Below are 23,162 nucleotides of genomic sequence, written 5' to 3' on the forward strand. Positions count from 1 at the left end.
GGGTGAGGACTATTAGGCCATGGTCGGCGGAGAAGGTGGATTATCCTAGGACGCGAAGGGGAGGAACTAGGACATTTATGGAGTGGGGTCCACGTCCCGAGCCAGAACCGCCACCATGGACAGACGCCCACCCGGACCCTCCCTATGCTCTTGAGGTGCGTCCCCGGAGTCCGCACCTTAGGGGGGTTCTGTCACGCCTTGGTCATTGTATCTTGTGTTTTTGTTATATGTTTGGGTAGGCCAGGGTGTGACATGGGTTTATATGTTGTACTTCGTATTGGGGTTTGTATTAATTGGGAGTGTGTATTATTAGGGGTGTGTCTAGTTAGGCTTGGCTGCCTGAGGCGATTCCTAATTGGAGTCAGCTGATTCTCGTTGTCTCGGATTGGGAACCGTATTTAGGCAGCCTGAGTGCGCGTTGTATTTCGTGGGTGATTGTACCTGTCTTAGTGTTAGTCACCAGATAGGCTGTATTAGTTTCACTCGTTTGTTGTTTTTGTATTTTCAGTTATTTCATGTACCGCATTATTCTTCATTAAAAGTCATGAGTAACCTACACGCTGCATTTCGGTCTGACTCTACTAAAACAACAGACGAGGTTCATTACAATTGTATGCCTTTGTTGTCTCTCTGTTGATATTGCCGGTCCGTCTAGGGTGAAATTCGAAAGAAAGTCTGTGGTTTTGTCTGTTAGAATGTATCTTCCAGACGTACCAATGGTTGTTGGATAGGGAAATGTTCTTTTAGAATGGAAGTGCCACCCGGTGGTTCTTGGTCGAGGTTACTAGAATAGATACTTCGGTTCTAGTTTCCTAGGCTAACCGTATTTAAACAGACTGAATGTTCGTGTGTAGTCTTCTTCACTCGAGAGTTTGAGGTGCTTACCATTTCCTGGTATTGTAGTCTTTAAACCATTTCTCAGCCATGTAGCCACCGCTTCACGCTCTCTGGTCTATATTTAAATTGCCAATCATTCCAACATGTAGCTACAGTGCCTGGCTCTCTGGTCTAATGTACATTTTGTCAGAAGTGGGTTTTATGCACTTTGGGAAAGGGGGGGGGGGCGTTCCATGACGCCAACGTAACATCTGTGCTCACGTGGGTGTGGCCAATGACTTGGCTAAGACTTCATATAAAAAACAATTATCTCATTTAGAAGGCTAACATCATATTACATCTTCTCACAAATAGTTTCATGTTTAATCATATCAGCTCCCCAACATTTGGATGTGAGTCTGATCACTGGGAAATATACACATTCAGAGATACAGTTATGTTCTTATACTGTCCTTCATGGGATCCCAAAACACAACTGATCTGACATAATTGTTCTTCAACCACTCCAACCGTTTGGACAAAGATAAATATTGTTTCATTCCCCAATCAGTTGATGTTGGAGTATTGGCGGGAGGACTACCTTTGTTCTACAGAGGTTCTCTCCCTCAATATTGCATGACAAGGAAGAGAAAGTTTCTGTAAGGTCATAATTTGATCTCAAATCCAAAATGCTATAATGAGTAAAGTTCCAAAATAAAAATAAAATGTATCTTCACTCTCCATATGGTGAGGAATGTATTATTTTATACATATAATCTATAAGGCTTTAAATTATGACTCCTACTATCTTATAACATTTGGACCTATTCCCTTTCGTTTTGATCTGTTGTACATTTTATCTCTTTGAGGACATACAGTATAGGATAATTCAAATTGATTATCTTTCGTCTGGCCACTGTCTAGGTTCTAATTCATGGCTACTATGTCTTTCCCTTGAGTTACAATGTTCTTGCCTGGATGGCATGTCTTACCAGGATCTGTCATCATATGCAGGCCTATGCCTTCATTCATAAATCCTCCTCAATTCTCTCGCTTATCTTCGATTGGGCGGCTGTGCGAGAGAGGACACTGATTGGGTGGCTGCATGAGACCAAACAATGTGATTGGGCCATTGTCACAGAAAACACTTGCTATCTATTGGATTGGGCCTAGATTGCCAAAAGAGGGCCGGGATTGGGTAGGGACAGGGGAAGCGCTCTACAATTGGCCAGCGATGATAGCAGGTTACTTTACATACCCGTGGTCGAGAGAAAATCCTCAATACAGAAAACATGAAAGAGCCCATATTAGCATAACCTGGCCTGTTATGCAGTCTCACAAGATGGGTATACAACTGACCAAATCAAATGTATCTGTAAATTCACCCTATATACCGTTTGTTAGTAGTATATCAGTGACAGTAGGTCAGATGGGAGATTGTGGTAGCGATTGGGCTGGGGCGTGTTTGGTCAGTGGAATTCTGGGATTTCTTGACAACGACGACGAGACACATCGGCGTATCCCGCGATTCCCTCTGGCACAGCTGGAGAAGCAGGGTTGCTATGGCAACAGTGACGTTGGGCATTGCCAGAGGAAAAACCTGAGAAAATAAGGGATTGAATGAAGAAGGAGGAAACAGGGAGAGAGAGACATATAGAAAGAGGAGAAGGATGGAAGAAAGAGGATAGAAAAGCTTATCGTGCTATCTTCTTTCTGATTCTGACTAGATGACGTGGGGGAGTTGCTGCTGATTTGGAACGATGGTCTTTATGTTAAGGGGCCTTAAAGTTATTGTGAGCCAGATGAGCCAGACGAATGGTTCCAATTTCATCTTCTGCTTTATGACAAAGTGTAGACCGACAGCAAATGTTGAAAAAACAAATTGTACACATTGCTATAACATCTACTATCAGTTCAAGACCCCATATGAATATATTATTTGTATTCTATTCACTTCTAACACATTTCCTTCTTTCACAGCTCTTTCGAGAGGTTCGGATAATGAAAGGTTTAAATCATCCAAACATAGGTAAGGGCCTACATTTAAGAATCTGTTATACAGTGCATTCGGAAAGTATTCAGACCCCTTGACTTTTTCCACATTTTGTGATGTTACAGTCTTATTCTAAAATGGATTAAATTAATTTGTCAATCTACACACAATACCCCATAATGACAAAGCAAAAATTGGTTTTGAGACATTTTTGCAAATGTATTAAAAATCACAAACAGAAGTACCTTATTTACATAAGTATTCAGACCTTTTGCTATGAGACTCGAAATGGAGCTCAGGTAGATCCTGTTTCCATTGATCATCCTTGAGATGTTTCTACAACTTGATTGGAGTCCACCTGTGTTAAATTAAACTGATTGGACATGATTTGGAAAGGCACACACCTGTCTATATAAAGGTCCCACAGTTGACAGTGCATGTCAGAGCAAAAACATAGCCATGAGGTCAAAGGAATTGTCCGTAGAGCTCAGAGACAGGTTTGTGTCGAGGCACAGATCTGGGGAAGGGTACCAAAACATTTCTGCAGCATTGAAGGTCCCCAAGAACACAGTGGCCTCCATCATTCTTAAATGGAACCCCCAAGATTCTTCCTAGAGCTGGCTGCCTGGCCAAACTGAGCAATCCGGGGAGAAGGGCCTTGATCAAGGGGATAATCAAGAACCCAATGGTCACTCTGACAGAGCCGCAGAGATGCTCTGTGGAGATGGGAGAACCTTCCAGAAGGACAACCATCTCTGCAGCACTCCACCAATCAGACCTTTACGGTAGAGTGGCCAGACAGAAGCCACTCCTCAGTTAAAGGCACATGACATACCCAAGAAGACTCGAGGCTGTAATCGCTGCTGAAGGTGCTTCAACAAAGTACTGAGTAAAGGGTCTGAATACTTATTTAAATATGATATTTCAGTATTTTTTTATTTTATAAATTTGCAAACATTTCTAAAAACCTGTTTTTGCTTGTCATTATGAGGTATTGTTTGTAGATTGATTAGGAAAGAAAACACTTTCATCAATTTTAGAATAAGGCTGTAATGTAACAAAATGTGAAAAAAGTCAATGGGCCTGAATACTTTCTGAATACACTGTATGTAAGTATGTGTGTGTTTGTGCGTGCGTACGTATGTACGTGTGTTCTTGCGTGTGAGTGTGTGTGCATGTGTGTGTTTGTTTATGTTGATATGTTGCAGTTTTTGCTCCTGGCACTTGCTACCATACCCCGGTCAAAGGCACTTAAATATTTTGTCTTGCCCATTCACCCTCTGAATGGCACACATGCACAATCCATGTCTTAATTGTCTCAGGGCTTAAAAATCCTCCTTTAACCTGTCTCCTCCCATTCATCAACACTGATTGGCGTGGATTTAACAAATCACATCAATAAGTGATCATAGCTTCCATCTGGATTCAGCTGGTCAGTTTATGTCATGGAAAGAGCAGGTGATCTTAATGTTTGTATACTCAGTGCAATAACATGTGTAGTCTAAATGGTCCATTCCTGTCTCATCTACCCAGATGGATGGCTTTTGTCTCAGCCTCTCACTGTGTTTAATAGACTGATACACTACACTACTTGCACATATAGTAGCTAGCTACAGTAGGCCCAGGGTTGGGGATAGAGGGCCCAGGGCTGGGTTGGCAAGGGGGGTAGGGAACAGGATTTTCTAAAGATGAAAAAAAATAAATGCCATTAGACTAAACTGGCGTCATGCCCCACCGTATTTAGCAGGCCGAGACAGAGATTTGTGTTTTTTAATGATAGGGGATTTTATTAATTTATTCTTTTTAATCTGATTTTATTTTTGCCTACTACAGTGCAGCTGTTCGAAGTGATTGAGACGGATAAGACCCTTTATCTAATCATGGAGTATGCCAGTGGAGGTGGGTGCATCTGCCTTCCTGTCTGTTTCAATAGACTTAGCTACTGTCTCTCCGTAATGGCTGATTAGCTTGTGTTTGATTAACAGGGGGAAAAGTATAAATAAACCAATGGAGATTACTCAAAATCACAACCTAATGCAACGGTTGTTCATTATGTACTCCTACTGTATGTGTATGTAAACATAACATAATGTTGCATATTTTACCTTTGGTGTTCTATGAAATGATATGATAAATGTAGGGGGGAGTGTGGTAATAGGCTTATAGCTTAGGACTGGGGTTTTAGTGGCCAGGGAAAATATTTCTACCAGCATGAAATGTCATTAGGATAGAATATAGGAGGCAGCAGGCCACAGCCCCACAGTCTCTGTCATGACAACATTACTGTTAGGCCTTTGATATTAGCTACTGGAAACATATTAGTTTAATAACTGTTAATGATGGTTGGAAATACAGAATATTCTAAGAATAAAATATGGAGTACAATACGAGTACAGTACGAGTATAATATGGAGCCAGGAAAGTGTTGAAACAAGATTGAGTGTACATTATAATGCATTGAAACATATTTTGCCACATATCTCCTTCATCATCATGTTGACCACTCTTCTTTTTTTCAGGTGAAGTGTTTGACTACCTCGTATCTCATGGGAGAATGAAGGAGATTGAAGCCAGAGCCAAATTTCGGCAGGTATGACGACCACTGTGCCCCACATACCTGTATGCCGTCTATACTGCATATCTGTCTGTCTGTTTGTCAGTCTATCTGTCTTTGTCTAGTTTACTGTCTGGCTGGCCGCTAAACTTTCTATCTGTGTCTGTCTGTACATCTCTGTCTTGTCTGTCTGCCGCTCTGTTTGTCTTTCTTTTCCATTTGGCTTGCTAGTTTACTGTCTGTTTACTCTCTGGCTGGCCGCTAAACTTTCTATCTCCTGTCTGTCTGTCTGTCTGTCTGTCTGTCTGTCTGTCTGTCTGTCTGTCTGTCTGTCTGTCTGTCTGTCTGTCTGTCTGTCTGTCTGTCTGTCTGTCTGTCTGTGTACAGTTGAAGTCGGAAGTTTACATACACCTTTGCCAAATACATTTAAACTCAGTTTTTCCACATTTCCTGACATTTAATCATAGTAAAAAATTCCCTGCCTTCGGTCAGTTAGGATCACCACCTTCTTTTAAAGAATGTGAAATGTCAGAATAATAGCAGAGAGAATGATGTATTTCAGCTTTTATTTCTTTCATCACATTCCTAGTGGGTCAGAAGTTTACATACAATCAAATAGTATTTGGTAGCATTGACTTTAAATTGTTTAAATTGGGTCAAACATGTCAGGTAGCCTTCCACGAGCTTCCCGCAATAAGTTGGGTGAATTTTGGCCCATTCATCCAGACAGAGCTGGTGTAACTGAGTCAGGTTTGTAGGCCTCCTTGCTCGCACACGCTTTTCAGTTCTGCCCACAAATTTTCTATAGGATTGAGGTCTTAGCTTTGTGATGGCCACTCCAATACCTTGACTTTGTTGTCCTTATGCCATTTTGCCACAACTTTGGAAGTATGCTTGGGGTCATTGTCCATTTGGAAGACCCATTTGCGACCAAGCTTTAACTTCCTGACTGATGTCTTGAGATGTTGCTTCAATATATCCACATAATTTTACTTCCTCATGATGCAGTGGCTTCTTCCTTGCTGAGTGGCCTTTCAGGTTATGTCGATATAGGACTCATTTTACTCTTTATATAGAAACTTTTGTACCTGTATCCTCCAGCATCTTCACAAGGTCCTTTGCTGTTGTTCTGGGATTAATTTGCACTTTTCGCACAAAAGTACGTCCATCTCTAGGAGAAAGAACGCGTCTTCTTCCTGAGCGGTATGACGGATGCATGGTCCGATGGTGTTTTATACTTGCCTACTATTGTTTGTACAGCTGAATGTGGTACCTTGAGGCGTTTGGAAATTGCTCCCAAGGATGAACCAGACTACACATTTTTTTCTGAGGTCTTGGCTGATTTCTTTTGATTTTCCCATTTTTCCCAGCAAAGAGGCACTGAGTTTGAAGGTAGGGCTTGAAATACATCCACAGGTACACCTCCAATTGACTCAAATTGACTCAAATGATGATCAGAAGCTTCTAACGCCATGACTTCATTTTCTGGAATTTTCCAAGCTGTTTAAAGGCACAGTCAACTTGTATGTGAACTTCTGACCCACTGGAATTGTGATATAGTGAATTCTAAGTGAAATGATCTGTCTGTAAACAATTGTCGGTAAACTTACTTGTGTCGTGCACAAAGTAGATGTCTTAATAAACTTGCCAAAAATATTGTTCATAAACAAGACATTTGTGGAGTGGTTGAAAAACAAGTTTTAATGAGTAGAACCTAAGTGTATGTAAACTTCCGACTTCAACTATATGTCTTTGTGTCAGGTTGTCTGTCTATTTGTCTGTCTGTCTGTCTGTCTGTCTGTCTGTCTGTCTGTCTGTCTGTCTGTCTGTCTGTCTGTCTGTCTGTCTGTCTGTCTGTCTGTCTACTAACCTGTCTCTGTCCTCCAGATCGTGTCTGCTGTCCATTACTGCCACATGAAGAACATTGTCCACCGAGACTTGAAGGTAAGAATGAGGACATTCTGTAGAGCTTGATTGAAAAGCTTGTAAACTCACTTTTGAGACAATGGCCTTTGAATGTTTTGGTATCTAGTGAAGAGCTATTTTTTGTCTATACTCATTCAGCACCGTTCACACCCTCTTAAGCTTTAGCCCCACCCATCTCGTTTAGCTCTAGTTGATTATTTGTTTACCGCTGGATAACATGAAAATAGCCTAACCAGCTCTGCTGGCAACAATTTCATTCCGCTTTTTTGCAGACGTTTACTGACACCGGCCTTAAGACATGTAGCTAGCTAGGTTAACAATGAACCTAGCTAGGTTAACAACGTGTAAGATCACACACGTCACGTAACGTTAGCCAACGAGCCAGCCAGTTAAAGTTAGCTAGTTAAAAAATAATGAACATAGTGCCAAATCATGTCATCACTACCCTGAATGAAGATGTTGGGAGTTAACCAACAAGGTTCAATGTTTGCTAGCTAAAATTAGGCTTTAACTAGAAAAGCAAACGGCTCTGGGATACAAATAATGACATCAGCTAAGGAGCCAGCCACCTAACATTAGCTAGCTAGCTAACAGTACACTTTAGCTTAAGACATGTAGCTAGTTAAACAACGTGTAAGATCACACATGTCACGTAACATTAGCTAACAAGCCAGCCAGCTAACATTAGCTAGTTAAACAACAATGCACATAGTGCCAAAACATGTCGTTACTACCCTGCATGAATATGCTGGGTGCTAACCAACCAGGTTCAATGTTAGCTAGGTAGCCTGACTGCAATTAGGTACCGAGATGAGATCCTCAGACCCCTTGTGAGAACATATGCTGGTGCAGTTGGCCCTGGGTTCCTCCTAATGCAAGACAATGCTAGACCTCATGTGGCTGGAGTGTGTCAGCAGTTCCTGCAAGAGGAAGGCATTGATGCTATGGCCTGGCCCGCCCGTTCCCCAGACCTGAATCCAATTGAGCACATCATGTCTCGCTCCATCCACCAACGCCACGTTGCACCACAGACTGTCCAGGAGTTGGCGGATGCTTTAGTCCAGGTCTGGGAGGAGATCCCTCAGGAGACCATCCGCCACCTCATCAGGAGCATGCCCAGGCGTTGTAGGGAGGTCATACAGGCACGTGGAGGCCACACACACTACTGAGCCTCATTTTGACTTGTTTTAAGGACATTACATCAAAGTTGGATCAGCCTGTAGTGTGGTTTTCCACTTTCATTTAGAGTGTGACTCCAATTCCAGACCTCCATGGGTTGATAAATTGGATTTCCGTTGATCATTTTTGTGTGATTTTGTTGTCAGCACATTCAACTATGTAAAGAAAAAAGTATTTAATAAGAATATTTCATTCAACCAGATCTAGGATGTGTTATTTTAGTGTTCCCTTTATTTTTTTGAGCAGTGTATATCCTATAGCCTAAAATCCAATATGACATGCTCTCTTTCTCCCCTCCATCTCCTCCCTTCATCCCTCCATCCCTTTCCTCCATGCCTTCTTCCACCCCTCCCTCCTTCTCTTCCTACCCTTACCCTACCCTCTCCCTATCCCCCCTCCGTCCCTTCTCCAGGCCGAGAATCTCCTGCTGGACGCCAACGCCAACATCAAAATCGCCGACTTCGGCTTCAGCAACGAGTTCACACTGGGCAACAAGCTGGACACGTTCTGTGGCTCTCCACCCTACGCCGCCCCGGAACTGTTCCAGGGGAAGAAATACGACGGGCCCGAGGTGGATGTCTGGAGCCTGGGGGTCATACTGTACACGCTGGTGTCAGGATCGCTGCCCTTCGATGGGCAGAACCTCAAGGTGTGTGTTTGTTAGAGGTGGACGTCTGGAGTCTGGGAGACATGCTGTGTACGCTGTATACGCGTGTGTGGGGAGAGGTGGGGTCTGTGTGGCTGGTAATCCGAATGCTTCCTAGGTTATAGCGTTGTGTAGAGTGCATCTAGTGTGCAGTGGGTGTCTTATTTCTACTGTACTGTATGTCTGTGTTGGTATGTGTCTGGGTTGGCCTGTTGTGTTTGACCATTTCAAATCAAATCACATTTATTTATATAGCCCTTCGTACATCAGCTGATATCTCAAAGTGCTGTACAGAAACCCAGCCTTAAACCCCAAACAGCAAGCAATGCAGGTGTAGAAGCACGGTGGCTAGGAAAAACTCCCTAGAAAGGCCAAAACCTAGGAAGAAACCTAGAGAGGAACCAGGGGGTGGCCAGTACTCTTCTGGCTGTGCCGGGTGGAGATTATAACAGAACATGGCCAAAATGTTCAAATGTTCATAAATGACCAGCATGGTCCAATAATAATAAGGCAGAACAGTTGAAACTGGAGCAGCAGCACGGCCAGGTGGACTGGGGACAGCAAGGCGTCATCATGTCAGGTAGTCCTGAGGCATGGTCCTAGGGCTCAGGTCCTCCAAGAGGGAGAAAGAAAGAGAGAATTAGAGAGCACACTTAAATTCACACAGGACACCGAATAGGACAGGAGAAGTAGTCCAGATATAACAAACTAACCCTAGCCCCCCGACACATAAACTACTGCAGCATAAATACTGGAGGCTGAGACAGGAGGGGTCAGGAGACACTGTGGCCCCATCCGAGGACAACCCCCGGACAGGGCCAAACAGGAAGGATTTATGTTTTCATATGTATTTGGTGTGCTTGACAACACATGTTTGGTGTGTGCTTGACAACTTGTTTTTGGTGTGTGCTTGCAATGTGTTTTTGATCTGTGCTTGACAGTGTAGGTTTAGTGTGTGTTCGTCGTGTGCTTAAAAACATGTGTGTTTGTCACTGCCCACAGGAGCTTCGTGAGCGCGTCCTGAGGGGAAAGTATCGCGTGCCCTTCTACATGTCCACCGACTGCGAGGGGATCTTACGCCGGTTCCTGGTGCTCAACCCTACCAAGCGCTGCACCCTAGATGTGAGGAGGACCAACCCCCCAACACCAATGCCTGATTCACACAATAGGACCATCCCAAACCGTACTGATCTGGCTTGGATATTTTCTTTTCACATTGACCTTTGCTACATAGATTCAGCAATTATAGTGGATTCGTAACCATGCCATCCCAGTACAGCTCGATTTGGCTTGTCTCAGTAGTGTAAAAAGGGAATAATAACAGCAGTATATGTCACACACTAATAGCCCAACATGTAATAAAGCACCAAACCACCATAACATGAATATCACCTACATCCCCAACACCCCAACACCCCAACACACACACACACACACACACACACACACACACACACACACACACACACACACACACACACACACACACACACACACACACACACACACACACACACACACACACACACACACACACACGCACACGCACGCACACCAAATCAAATACAATTTTCCACACCAAATCAAATCAAATTGGAGTAATCAAGGTGACAGACAGTGACACATTTAATACCATCTTGCACACTCTTGCCTGCATCCAACTGATCTGGGGCTTAATCATGAATAATAATATTTAAAAAATATGAGAAAATATAGCTACGTCCCTCTCTTTGCTTCTCCTTATACTTTGAAGAAATTAATTTGTTCAAAACTGTTCAAGTATTGTCTTTCTCTCTCTTTGAGTCAACTACTTACCCCACTTCATACACTACATTGCTAGCTAGCTGTAGCTTATGCTTTCAGTACTAGATTCATTCTATGATAGGTTGGACGACATTCTCCAGAAGTCATCATAATTACTTTGTAAGTCTATGGAAGGGGTTGAGAACCATTGTATTGATGTCAATGTACCCAGAGGAGGACGGAAAATAGTATCCTCCAGCTACACAAGGGTGCTAACCTAGAGGGTGTTGTTGAGGCTACTGTAGACCTTCATTGCAAAACAATCAGTTATTTGGTGACGTGAATATATGTAGTATAGTTTTATCTAAAACCAATTCTCTATTTTTAGGATTTCTAGGATGTTCCTCCCTTCCTCCTCTGAGGAGCCTCCACTGACACACACACACACACACACACACACACACACACACACACACACACACACACACACACACACACACACACACACACACACACACACACACACACACACACACACACACACACAAACAAACATATACACACACACACAATCACACATGCACACACAATTTCCAACTTTACTTTCTAACATTGAATCTTGTTGTGATGCCACAGCAAGTCATGAAGGACAAGTGGATAAACGCAGGGTATGATGAGGATTCCCTGAAGCCCCATATAGAGCCTGTCGAGGACTACAGTGACACTAGTCGCATAGGTGAGCTAGCTATGTTCAGGCCACTGGGTTGCCATCCACCATTTTGGCTCTAAGGGCAATGTGCATTTTGGCTCTCATGACATCTTTAGACAGTTCATTTCATGCCAATTTGACATTCTCATGAAACGCAGATATATGTATCTTTAAGTACTAGTTGAAATCTGTTCCTGAAATTCAGCAGGAACATTAGCTTAAAATTATTTCCAAAATGTCGGCCTTCTTTTTCCTCATCTCCCCTCATTTGTGGTCCTCAGAGGTGATGGTGGGGATGGGCTTCACTCCAGAGGAGATCAAGGACGCTCTGCTCAACCAGAAGTACAATGAGGTCACCGCCACTTATCTACTGCTGGGCCTCAAGAATGAGGTGAGATGTCTGGGCCTGGCCACCAGATGGCAGCACAAGATATCAATGATCTATTATACAGAAATACACAGCAAGCCCTAGTAATCAGTATGTATGCTTGAATTAGGTAAGAATGTGTTTAACAAAAGAGGTATTTTGATATTTATATAGCCATATTATGTGAATTTGATGAAAAACAGCATACCGGTACACAGAATGCCACAATGCTCTTGGTGGCTCCATATTCAGTCCATGCAGCAGGCTAAAAGGAGGTGGTTTTCTTGGTAACAGGATGGCAGCGAGTCTCGTTTGGCCAGTACCCTGTCCCTGGCACGGATCCGGCCCAGCCCCATCACCAATGGGACCAACAAACACTCCTCGGCCACTGCAGGCTCCTCTTCCTCCTCTTCCTCGCATAGCAAGACCCAGCGCAGCGCCTCCACCTATCACAGGCAGCGGCGGCACAGTGACTTCTGTGAGAGTTCTACTGTGCCTTCTACTGTATATTTCACTGTACCTTCCACTGTATCCTCTAGTCTACTCTAACCCTAACCCTTCTACTGTAGATTTCACTGTACTCTACCTTTCCTCACCTGGTCTCATATCTGCCCCATATACTCAGCTCCTGTCCTGGCCACTGACTAAGTGTGTGTATGGGTGCGTGCATGCGTGCGCATATGTGTCTTTGTCCGTGCCTGTGTACACACGAGTGTATATGTGTGCGTGCCTGTGTGTGCACGTGTGTGTATATGTCTCTGTGTCTGTGTGACAGTGTTAACATGTCTGGTCGCCCCTCAGGCGGGCCCTCCATGCCCGTCATGCACCCCAAGCGGAGCCCCACCAGCACGGGTGACCGGGAGCTGCGGGAGGGGCGCATGCCACCGCGTAAGGCCAGCTGCAGTGTGATGGGCAGTCGCTCGCTGCCCCCCTCCAGCCCCATGGTCAGCAGTGCTAATAATCCCAACAAGTCAGAGATCCCCGACCGCCGCAAGGAGATGACGGCCACCACAGTGAGAAACAGTGAGGTAGGAATGGTGGGTTGGGAAGGGGGGGGGGGGGTTAAAAGGGGCTGCATTTGAAATGGAACTCTATTCCCCAGTGGAGGCTGCTGAGGGGAGGACGGCTCATAATAATGTCCGGAACGGCGCAAATTGAATGGCATCAACCATTCCACTCATCCCGCTCCAGCCATTACCACGAGCCCGTCCTCCCCAATTAAGGTTCCACCAATCTCCTGTGCTATTTCCTAAGTAGTGCATTACTATACAGAAAATAGGGTGCCATTTAGGATGCTAGCAAAGATTTATGTTTCAAGCTCTGCGTTTGAAATGGCCCCCTGTTCCCTAAGTCAGTGCTCACCAGCCTTTTCTGAGTCAAGATCACTTTCTGAGCCAAAATGCGAGCCGAGCTCTACCTCTCAGATTTAATTTAAACATGACTTTAAAAAACCTCTGCTCTTCCTCCCCCCTGTTAGAAAAGGAAACACGTTTTTCCAGCAGATAATGAAACTCAAGTCGCACTGCATTATTTCTGCCTCATGTACACATTCATGTTGTTACACATATGACCAAAGAAAGTGAAATATTCGTTGGTATTGAAAAAGACACGAGCCGCTAATAATAACAAGGCAAGCTTATCGGAACACTTTTCTATACTCAATCATTGCAGCTGTAGTGCTTGTTGTAACGTGAGTGGAAGTAGAGGGAACACACATCTTATGGCTTATAAAAGTTGTGATCGAAGTGTTGACAGTGTTGAGTCTCTCTCTAGTCATGGTTTTAAAAGATTTGAAATCTCACAGTATCAACTTTGCTGTGCGCTCGAGGCTGTGTAGACACGGTGATCTGAGATATCTGATTGGCCAGTGGTAAGCCTATAGGTGCTCTTGATTTGCTCTCTGGGCCTGCCGGGTAGGCGGAGTTCTACTGTCAGACACATGAAATGGTTCAAAATGGGAATCATTTGCCTTCCCTGTGCTACGACTGTTGAATCAAGTGCACACTGTCCACAGTACAAAACAAATAATAGGAAGGCAAAGTGTGGTTGGTGATCACTGCCCCAAGTAGTGCATTACTTACTATACAAGGAATAGGGTGCCGTTTCAGATGCACTCTAGGTTAGAAAATGGTCGCTAGCTATAGGACTTCTGTTAGTACACATAGGTGTATATATAATATTTTCTAGTATATAGGCCGTGCCCAAAATATGTCTCACCTACTATTTACTAAAACTACATTCTGTGTACTAATCTTACTACATGCAATTTAGAACATCATGTTTAGTTAAGATGTATGCAGTAAGCAATATATGTCAACATACAAGGCGCACGCATACTGAGAAGGCGCCATCTAATGCACAATTGGGTTCATTCATTTTTTGTGCAGTGCACCCCCTTGTTTGATTATCAGCTGTTGTCACACACACATGGGTCTGAAAAGACTATTCTCTGCACCGAAATCTTACGAGATGAGAAGCCGAAATTAGTTGCATTTAAAACTAGAATCCTTAATTGAAACAATAACAAAGCGGTCACCCTGCCTGTATTTTGGTAAAAAGCTGAGGGATGGACCTGGAGAAATGAAACCACTCTCAAATTCATAGACTAGAGCTATGGAAGCAAGGACTGACCATCCATGATATCAAAATGATAGTTTTAAAAATGTTTTGAGGCTATAAATTGTTTGTTTAATTTGACATTGTTTACGAACATTGGAGAAAAATAAGCTTGTATTTTAGGTTCTGATGGGATACGATGGGTTACGGTGCCAAAAAAAAAAGAACAAAAAAAATGGATGTAGCAACTAAGGAGACCAACTTTAAAGCAGCCAACATTTTCTACATTTCACATACTATAAAACATTATATTTTCACATTCCCAATCAGCCTACTATGTAGAACACAAGTATGAACATTTGGAAACAGCCATTGAGTACTCCACTTTGGTAGTATGCAGTGACAACTTGTAACTATGGTAATGTCTGATTTGGACATTTGTTCTGATCCCTCCCTCCTACTTTCCCAGAACAATATCCCGGGAAGTGCTATGACCCGCCGGAACACATACGTCTGCACGGACCGCTCCAGCACCGACAGACACTCCTTGCTGCAGAATGGCAAGGAGAACAGGTAAAGGACATGGAAGGACAACGGAGGGAGAGGAAAAGCGAGTGAGAGACTCTCGAAAAGATGTCCTCTCATGTCCGCTGATGATGATATTTTTAGTGTTGTTTTTTATATTTTTATGTCAACCATGTTATTGTGAAGCCAAAGACAAATGTCCACTTTGTGTGGACTGTAACATTTGTCTAATTCTAATTGCTTCTCTCCTCCAGCTCGCTGTCCCACCGCCTACCCCCCACCTCCCCCTCCACCCTGAGCATCTCCGGGGCCGGGGCCTCCTCCTCTGGCGAGCGCTGCCGTCTGACACGGGGCTCCACGATCCGGAGCACTTTTCACGGAGGCCAGTTGAGGGACCGGGGCCCGCCCGTCTACTCGGCCCCGCCCACCTCCCCCACGCTGTCCCACCACGACGCCAGTCCACTGCCGCACGCCCGCAGCCGCGCCACTTCCAACCTCTTTACCAAACTCACCTCCAAACTCACACGCAGGTAAGAGGTCAGCTCCGTAACAGTCACCTCCGTAACAGTCACCTCCGTAACAGTCACCTCCGTAACAGTCATCTCTGTAAAAGTCACCTCTGTAACACCTACCTCAAAACTCACAAGCAGGTAGTCTTGGATCAGGGTCATGTTTAGAATGGGAAACAGGGGAGGTAGGCCTACTACCTGAAGTTGTTCAAGAAGATCACAGATATTCATTCTCCATTGCAAAACGTTACAGGTCACAGCCTTGGGTCCTGACATTGGAAACGGAGCTAAATACTTTTTTACCTTGGCTTGCTTGACCAAGAACAACCTCTTTCCTTGGACTTACCCAGCTCTCTCTGGCCTCAGCTATTATACACTGCTCAAAAAAATAAAGGGAGCACTAAAATAACACATCCTAGATCTGAATGAATTAAATATTCTTATTAAATACTTTTTTCTTTACATAGTTGAATGTGCTGACAACAAAATCACACAAATTATCAATGGAAATCAAATTTATCCCCATGGAGGTGTGGATTTGGAGTCACACTCAAAATTAAAGTGGAAAACCACACTACAGGCTGATCCAACTTTGATGTAATGTCCTTAAAACAAGTCAAAATGAGGCTCAGTAGTGTGTGTGGCCTCCACGTGCCTGTATGACCTCCCTACAATACCTGGGCATGCTCCTGATGAGGTGGCGGATGGTCTCCTGAGGGATCTCCTCCCAGACCTGGACTAAAGCATCCGCCAACTCCTGGACATTCTGTGGTGCAACGTGGCGTTGGTGGATGGAGCGAGACATGATGTCCCAGATGTGCTCAATTGGATTCAGGTCTGGCCAGTCCATAGCATCAATGCCTTCCTCTTGCAGGAACTGCTGACACACTCCAGCCACATGAGGTCTAGCATTGTCTTGCATTAGGAGGAACCCAGCACCAACCGCACCAGCATATGGTCTCACAAGGGGTCTGAGGATCTCATCTCGGTACCTAAGGGCTGTGCGGCCCCCCCAAAGAAATGCCACCCCACACCATGACTGACCCACCGCCAAACCGGTCATGCTGGAGGATGTTGCAGGCAGCAGAACGTTCTCCAGACTGTCACGTCTGTCACATGTGCTCAGTGTGAACCTGCTTTAATCTGTGAAGAGCACAGGGCGCCAGTGGCGAATTTGACAATCTTGGTGTTATCTGGCAAATGCCAAATGTCCTGCACTGTGTTGGGCTGTGAGCACAACCCCCACCTGTGGACGTCGGCCCTCATACCACCCTCATGGAGTCTGTTTCTGACCGTTTGAGCAGACACATGCACATTTGTGGCCTGCTGGAGGTCATTTTGCAGGGCTCTGGCAGTGCTCCTCCTGCTCCTCCTTGCACAAATGCGGAGGTAGCGGTCCTGCTGCTGGGTTGTTTCCCTCCTACCGCCTCCTCCACGTCTCCTGATGTACTGGCCTGTCTCCTGGTAGCGCCTCCATGCTCTGGACACTATGCTGACAGACACAGCAAACCTTCTTGCCACAGCTCGCATTGATGTGCCATCCTGGATGAGCTGCACTACCTGAGCCACTTGTGTGGGTTGGAGACTCCATCTCATGCTACCACTAGAGTGAAAGCATCGCCAGCATTCAAAAGTGACCAAAACATCAGCCAGGAAGCATAGGAACTGAGAAGTGGTCTGTGGTCACCACCTGCAGAACCACTCCTTTATTGGGGGTGTCTTGCTAATTGCCTATAATTTCCACCTGTTGTCTATTCCATTTGCACAATAGCATGTGAAATTTATTGTCAATCAGTGTTGCTTCCTAAGTGGACAGTTTGATGTGACAGTTTGATGTGATTGACTTGGAGTTACATTGTGTTGTTTAAGTGTTCCCTTTATTTTTTTGAGCAGTGTATATAATCACATACAGTACCAGTCAAAAGTTTGGACACACCTACTCATTCAAGGTTTTTTCTTTATTTTTACTATTATCTACATTGTAAAATAATAGTGAAGACATCAACACTATGAAATTACACATATGGAATCATGTAGTTACCAAAAAAGTGTTTTTTAAATATTTTATATTCTTCAAAGTAGCCATCATTTGCCTTGAAGACAGCTTTGCACACTCTTGGCATTTTCTCAACCAGCTTTGCCTGGAATGCTTTTCCAACAGTCTTGAAGGAGTTCCCACATATGCTGAGCACTTGTTGGCTGCTTATCCTTCACCCTTTGGCCCAACTCATCACAAATCATCTCAATTGGATTGAGGTTGGGTGATTGTGGAGGCTAGGTCATCTAATGCAACAATCCATCACTCTCCTTCTTGGTCAAATAGCCCTTACACAGCCTGGAGGTCTGTTGGGTCATTGTCCTGTTGAAAAACAAATGATAGTCCCACTAAGTGCAAACCAGATGCGATGGCGTATCGCTGCAGAATGCTGTGGTAGCCATGCTGGTTAAGTGTGCCTTGCAATCTAAATAAATCACAGACAGTGTCACCAGCAAAGCACCCCCACACCTCCTCCTCCATACTTCACGGTGGGAACCACACATGCTGAGATCATCCTTTCACCTACTCTGCGTCTCACAAAGACAGTGGTTGGAACCAAAAATCTCAAATTTGGACTCATCAGATTTCCACCGGTCTAATGTCCATTGCTCATGTTTCTTGGCCCAAGCAAGTCTCTTCTTATTATTGGTGTCCTTTAGTAGTGCTTTCTATGCAGCAATTCGACCATGAAGGCCTAATTCACGCAGTCTACTCTGAACAGTTGATGTTGAGATGTGTCTGTTACTTGAACTCCGTGAAACATTTATTTGGGCTGCAATTTCTGAGGCTGGTAACTCTAATGAACTTATCCTCTGCAGCAGAGGTAACTCTGGGTTTTCCTTTCCTGTGGCGGTCCTCATTAGAGCCAGTTTCATCATAGCGCTTGATGGTTATTGCGACTGCACTTGAAGAAACTTTCCGCATTGACTGACAAGCATGTTTAAAAGTAATGATGGACTGTCATTTCCCTTTGCTTATTTGAGCTGTTCTTGCCATAATATGGACTTGGTCTTTTACCAAAAAGGCCTATCTTCTGTATACCACTCTTACCTTGTCAAAACACAACTGATTGGCTCAAACTCATTAAGAAGGAAAGAAATTCACCAAATTAACTTTTAACAAGGCACACCTGTTAATTGAAATGCATTCCAGGTGATTACCTAATGAAGCTGGTTGAGAGAATGCCAAGAGTGTACAAAGCTGTCATCAAGGCAAACGGTGGCTACTTTGAAGAATCTCAAATGTAAAATATATTCTGATTTCTGAACACTTTTTTGGTTACTACATGACTCCAAATGTGTTATTTCATGGTGTCGACGTCTTCACTATTATTGTACAATGTAGAAAATAGTAAAAATAGAGAAACTCATGAATGAGTAGGTGTGTCTGAACTTTCGACTGGTACCGTATATATAATGTAAGGAAGCATGTGCTTCCTCCATGCCAATCAACTACAGCTGCCCTGTTATCCACCACTCCCTTGGCCATGATTCAATGATTTTCTCTTTCTCCCCCTCCTCCTCTCCCCTTTATTTTTTCTATTTCTCTCTCTTGCTCTTCCTCTTCCTTTCTGTACATCAGGGTCAATCTTGACCCCTCTAAGCGCCAGGGCTCAAACAAATCAGTCTCGGGTTGTACCCTTCCCCAGGGATCAAAAACAGTTAGTAAGTTCCCATGATACTAGCTTCTGTCTGCCTGCTTGTCTGCCTGCCTAACCTACTGGATGTGTGTGTGTGTGTGTGTGTGTGTGTGTGTGTGTGTGTGTGTGTGTGTGTGTGTGTGTGTGTGTGTGTGTGTGTGTGTGTGTGTGTGTGTGTGTGTGTGTGTGTGTGTGTGTGTGTGTGTGTGTGTGTGTGTGTGTGTGTGTGGCCTGTATGACTGTGTGCCTGTTTACTTACCTATCTGTCTGCCTGTCTGTTACATTAATTTTTGTCTGTCTGCATTCCTACCTGTTTGTCTATGTCTTACCAACCTGTCTAATTTGCCTAGTACTTACCTGTATGCCTGCCTGCCTGTCTTCCCACTTGTCTTTGTTCTGCAGCTCTCTGCTTTTTGGCTAATTCCTTTGGCATACCCTTGTGCAGGGTTGTCATCTATTGTCTTGGGGGTAACACTTTACTTGAATGCTGCATCATGAGGGCTACATAACACTGTCATTACAATGACGTGTCATAAACCGTTTTGACTTGCTGCAACTGACTTTAAACTGTCACGACACAAACCATGAATTCACTATGGCAGTTTTGCTAGACGATTGGCTAATCTACAGTAAACATAGTCTGTGTCATTTTGACAGTGTAAAGGCATTTGTCATAAACTGACACCTATGACATCTGTTATGGCATTGTTATGAACGTGTTATGTAGCCTTTATAATACATTGGGCTTCTGTTAAAATAAGTATTTGTTCCAGGGGCACCATTGTAGTGGATAAGGTCTTCTTGTGACTCCATCTACTTTGTTTTGTTTTTATTTTGAATGACATTTGATTCCCGGGCATGAGAATTATCTTTGTTGTGTGGTGGAATTAGGGTTGCAAATTTAGGGTATATTACCGGAAACGTTCAGTTTACCAGTAAACTATTCAATTTTTTGTGCGCATTTTATCAGATGACTATCTACTGTAGTGACGTTTTTGATACTTCAGATTATCACAGGTGTCTCTAATTACCTCTGGAACTATGTGGCTTTATCACACGTAAACAGTGGTGTAGTGGAGGGTAAATGTAAGTAAATGAAATTTAGCCATATGTTTTTGTTCCTATACAGTTTAACCACTGTATTTTATAACCGCGACCGGCGATCAGTTTTTATTTTACCACGACCTCACTGCATGTAAAATGTAGAAAAAATATATATATATTCTTTTTAAAATTAGAATGACAAAACTGTAAAAAATCATCCTAAATATAAACCATCAACTTAGTGAATACCATTGGTGTTTTTTAAATGTACACACTTTTATTTATTTTACTATGTCAATATGTCTTTATTGTAAATATTTTTGCGCCGAAATGGTGGCAGTTGTGAAAAAAGTCAATAGTTGTAAGAGTTGCAGAGTTAATTGAAAATAATGCAATTGTTAATTATATGCTTTTTTCATTCATTTGGCTATTTTCTCTTGAACCATATGGTCTATCCATTAGAAACTCATGGACAATATGGACACAGATCAACAGCAAAAAATGAATACTATATATAAAAAAAACTCATCCTAATTACCATAGATTGCCACAGATGACCTTTTAATTACAAAAAGTACAGAAGATACCAGAACAATGAAGAGCATATGAGAGCATATGAAAGCTGGTGGTGCCTTTTAACATGAGTCTTCAATATTCCCAGGTAATAAGTTTTAGGTTATAGTTATTATAGGACTATTTCTCTCTATACCATTTGTATTTCCTATACCTTTGACTATTGGATGTTCCAATAGGTACTATAGTATTGCCAGCCTAATCTCGGGAGTTGATAGGCTTGAAGTCATAAACAGCGCAATGCTTGAAGCACAGCGAAGAGCTGCTGGCAAACGCAAGAAAGTGCTGTGTGAATGCTTACGAGCCTGCTGCTGCCTACCACCACTCAGTCAGACTGCTCTATCAAATCATAGACTTAATTATAATATAATAATACACAGAAATACAAGCCTTAGGTCATTAATATGGTCAAATCCGGAAACATTAATGTCGAAAACAAAACGTTTATTCTTTCAGTGAAATACGGAACCTTCTGTATTTTATCTAACGGGTGGCATCCATAAGTCTAAATTGCACAACCTTCCATGCTATGTCATAATTACTGTAAGTAAAATTCTGGCAAATTAGTTTGCAACGAGCCAGGCAGCCCAAACTGTTGCATATACCCTGACTCTGCGTGCAATTAACGCAAGAGAAGTGACACAATTTCCCTAGGTAATATTGCCTGCTAACATTAATTTATTTTAACTAAATATGCAGGTTTAAATAAATATCCTTCTGTGTATTGATTTTAAGAAAGGCATTGATGTTTATGGTTAGGTACATTCGTGCAACAATTGTGCTTTTTTTGTAAATGCGCTTTTGTTAAATCATCCCCCGTTTGGCGAAGCTGGCTGTCTTTGTTGGGAAGAAATGGTCTTCACACAGTTCACAACGAGCCAGGCGGCCCAAACTGCTGCATATACCCTGACTCTGTTGCACTGAACGCAAGAGAAGTGACACAATTTCCCTCGTTAAAAGAAAGTAATGTTAGCCGGCAATATTAACTAAATATACAAGTTTAAAAATATATACTTGTGTATTGATTTTAACAAAGGCGTTGATGTTTATGGTTGATGTTTATGGTTAGGTACACATTGGTGCAACGACAGTGCTTTTTTCGTGAATGCACTTGTTAAATCACCCGTTTGGCGAAGTAAGCTGTGATTCAATGATAAATTAACAGGCACCGCATCGATTATATGCAACGCAGGACAAGCTAGATAAACTAGTAATATCATCAACCATGTGTAGTTAACTAGTGATTATGTTAAGATTGATTGTTTTTTTATAAGATAAGTTTAATGCTAGCTAGCAACTTACCTTGGCTCCTTGCTGCACTCACATAACAGGTAGTCAAGCCTGCCACGCAGTCTCCAATGCAATGTAATCGGCCATAATCGGTGTCCAAAAATGCAGATTAACGATTGTTATGAAAACTTGAAATAGGCCCTAATTAATCGGTCGACCTCTAATCACAATGACGACAAAAGGTTTTCCTACTAATTATTTGCCTCCTTTAGAAATGTTAATCAATGGCAGTTGACAATGCATTGAGTAGAATGTTCACTCGGAAGTCAGCCCTCAATATAGAACTTATATAACAATATTGTGACGCAACGTACAACCGATGAATACCTGGAGTTTTTTGTCGCTGTTGTCATTTGCTTGTCCTACTCTATGATTACCTTTCCTTTCTTTTTGAATGGCTTCAAAGTATTGTGGATTGATGGTGACTCTCTCTGTGTACTTGGTGGACATGGAACTGCATCTCCCATAAAACACCTCTCTGATTCCCCATTTAATTGTGTGTGTGTGTGTGTGTGTGTGTGTGTGTGTGTGTGTGTGTGTGTGTGTGTGTGTGTGTGTGTGTGTGTGTGTGTGTGTGTGTGTGTGTGTGTGTGTGTGTGTGTGTGTGTGTGTGTGTGTGTGTTCTCTACGCAGGGTCACAAATGAACCTGAGGGAATCTGCCGATCTGCGGTCACAAGGTCAGTATATGTCACAAGGTCAGTATATCCGGCAACCCTTTGTCACCTCATCTATAACCCCAACATAACCGTGTTCGGTTGTTGTCATGTTTCAGACAGTAAACTTGCTCACATTAACTGAAAATTCATTCTTAGATTTAAAGGCCCAGTGCTGTCAAAAATGTTGATCAGTGTTATTTTCTGATAGTTGCTGGTTGAAAATACAATATACACAGGACCTTCTAATCAGGCTTGCATCGTCTGGAGTTTTTGCTTGCAATGGTGACATCACCATTCGGTAAATTGGTAAAGAGACCTAAAACAAATAGAGTTCCAAACCTCTCTGCCAATACAGCTATTGTTCAGTTTCCCCCTCCCCACTCCTAGCAAAATTATTG

General features: G+C 43.1%; 1 protein-coding gene across 4 annotated transcripts in view; it reads left to right on the forward strand.

Moving 5' to 3' along the window:
* LOC118391764 (MAP/microtubule affinity-regulating kinase 4-like) overlaps positions 1-23,162 on the forward strand; it is a 54,004-nt gene that overhangs the window by 24,095 nt on the left and 6,747 nt on the right. The window contains exons 4-17 of one of the 4 annotated variants that reach the window (XM_052457726.1): positions 2,797-2,845; positions 4,643-4,708; positions 5,329-5,399; positions 7,251-7,307; positions 8,881-9,117; positions 10,117-10,236; positions 11,494-11,593; positions 11,848-11,957; positions 12,228-12,411; positions 12,735-12,961; positions 14,959-15,062; positions 15,269-15,544; positions 19,143-19,225; positions 22,741-22,803. In XM_052457726.1, the coding sequence (XP_052313686.1) occupies positions 2,797-2,845; positions 4,643-4,708; positions 5,329-5,399; positions 7,251-7,307; positions 8,881-9,117; positions 10,117-10,236; positions 11,494-11,593; positions 11,848-11,957; positions 12,228-12,411; positions 12,735-12,961; positions 14,959-15,062; positions 15,269-15,544; positions 19,143-19,225; positions 22,741-22,803 (1,747 nt within the window). The remainder of the gene's footprint in view (positions 1-2,796; positions 2,846-4,642; positions 4,709-5,328; positions 5,400-7,250; positions 7,308-8,880; positions 9,118-10,116; positions 10,237-11,493; positions 11,594-11,847; positions 11,958-12,227; positions 12,412-12,734; positions 12,962-14,958; positions 15,063-15,268; positions 15,545-19,142; positions 19,226-22,740; positions 22,804-23,162) is intronic. The other 3 variants (XM_052457727.1, XM_052457724.1, XM_052457725.1) reach the window with 3 other exon arrangements.

Source organism: Oncorhynchus keta, chromosome 12 (genome assembly GCF_023373465.1).
Source record: "Oncorhynchus keta strain PuntledgeMale-10-30-2019 chromosome 12, Oket_V2, whole genome shotgun sequence".
NCBI lineage: Eukaryota > Metazoa > Chordata > Actinopteri > Salmoniformes > Salmonidae > Oncorhynchus > Oncorhynchus keta.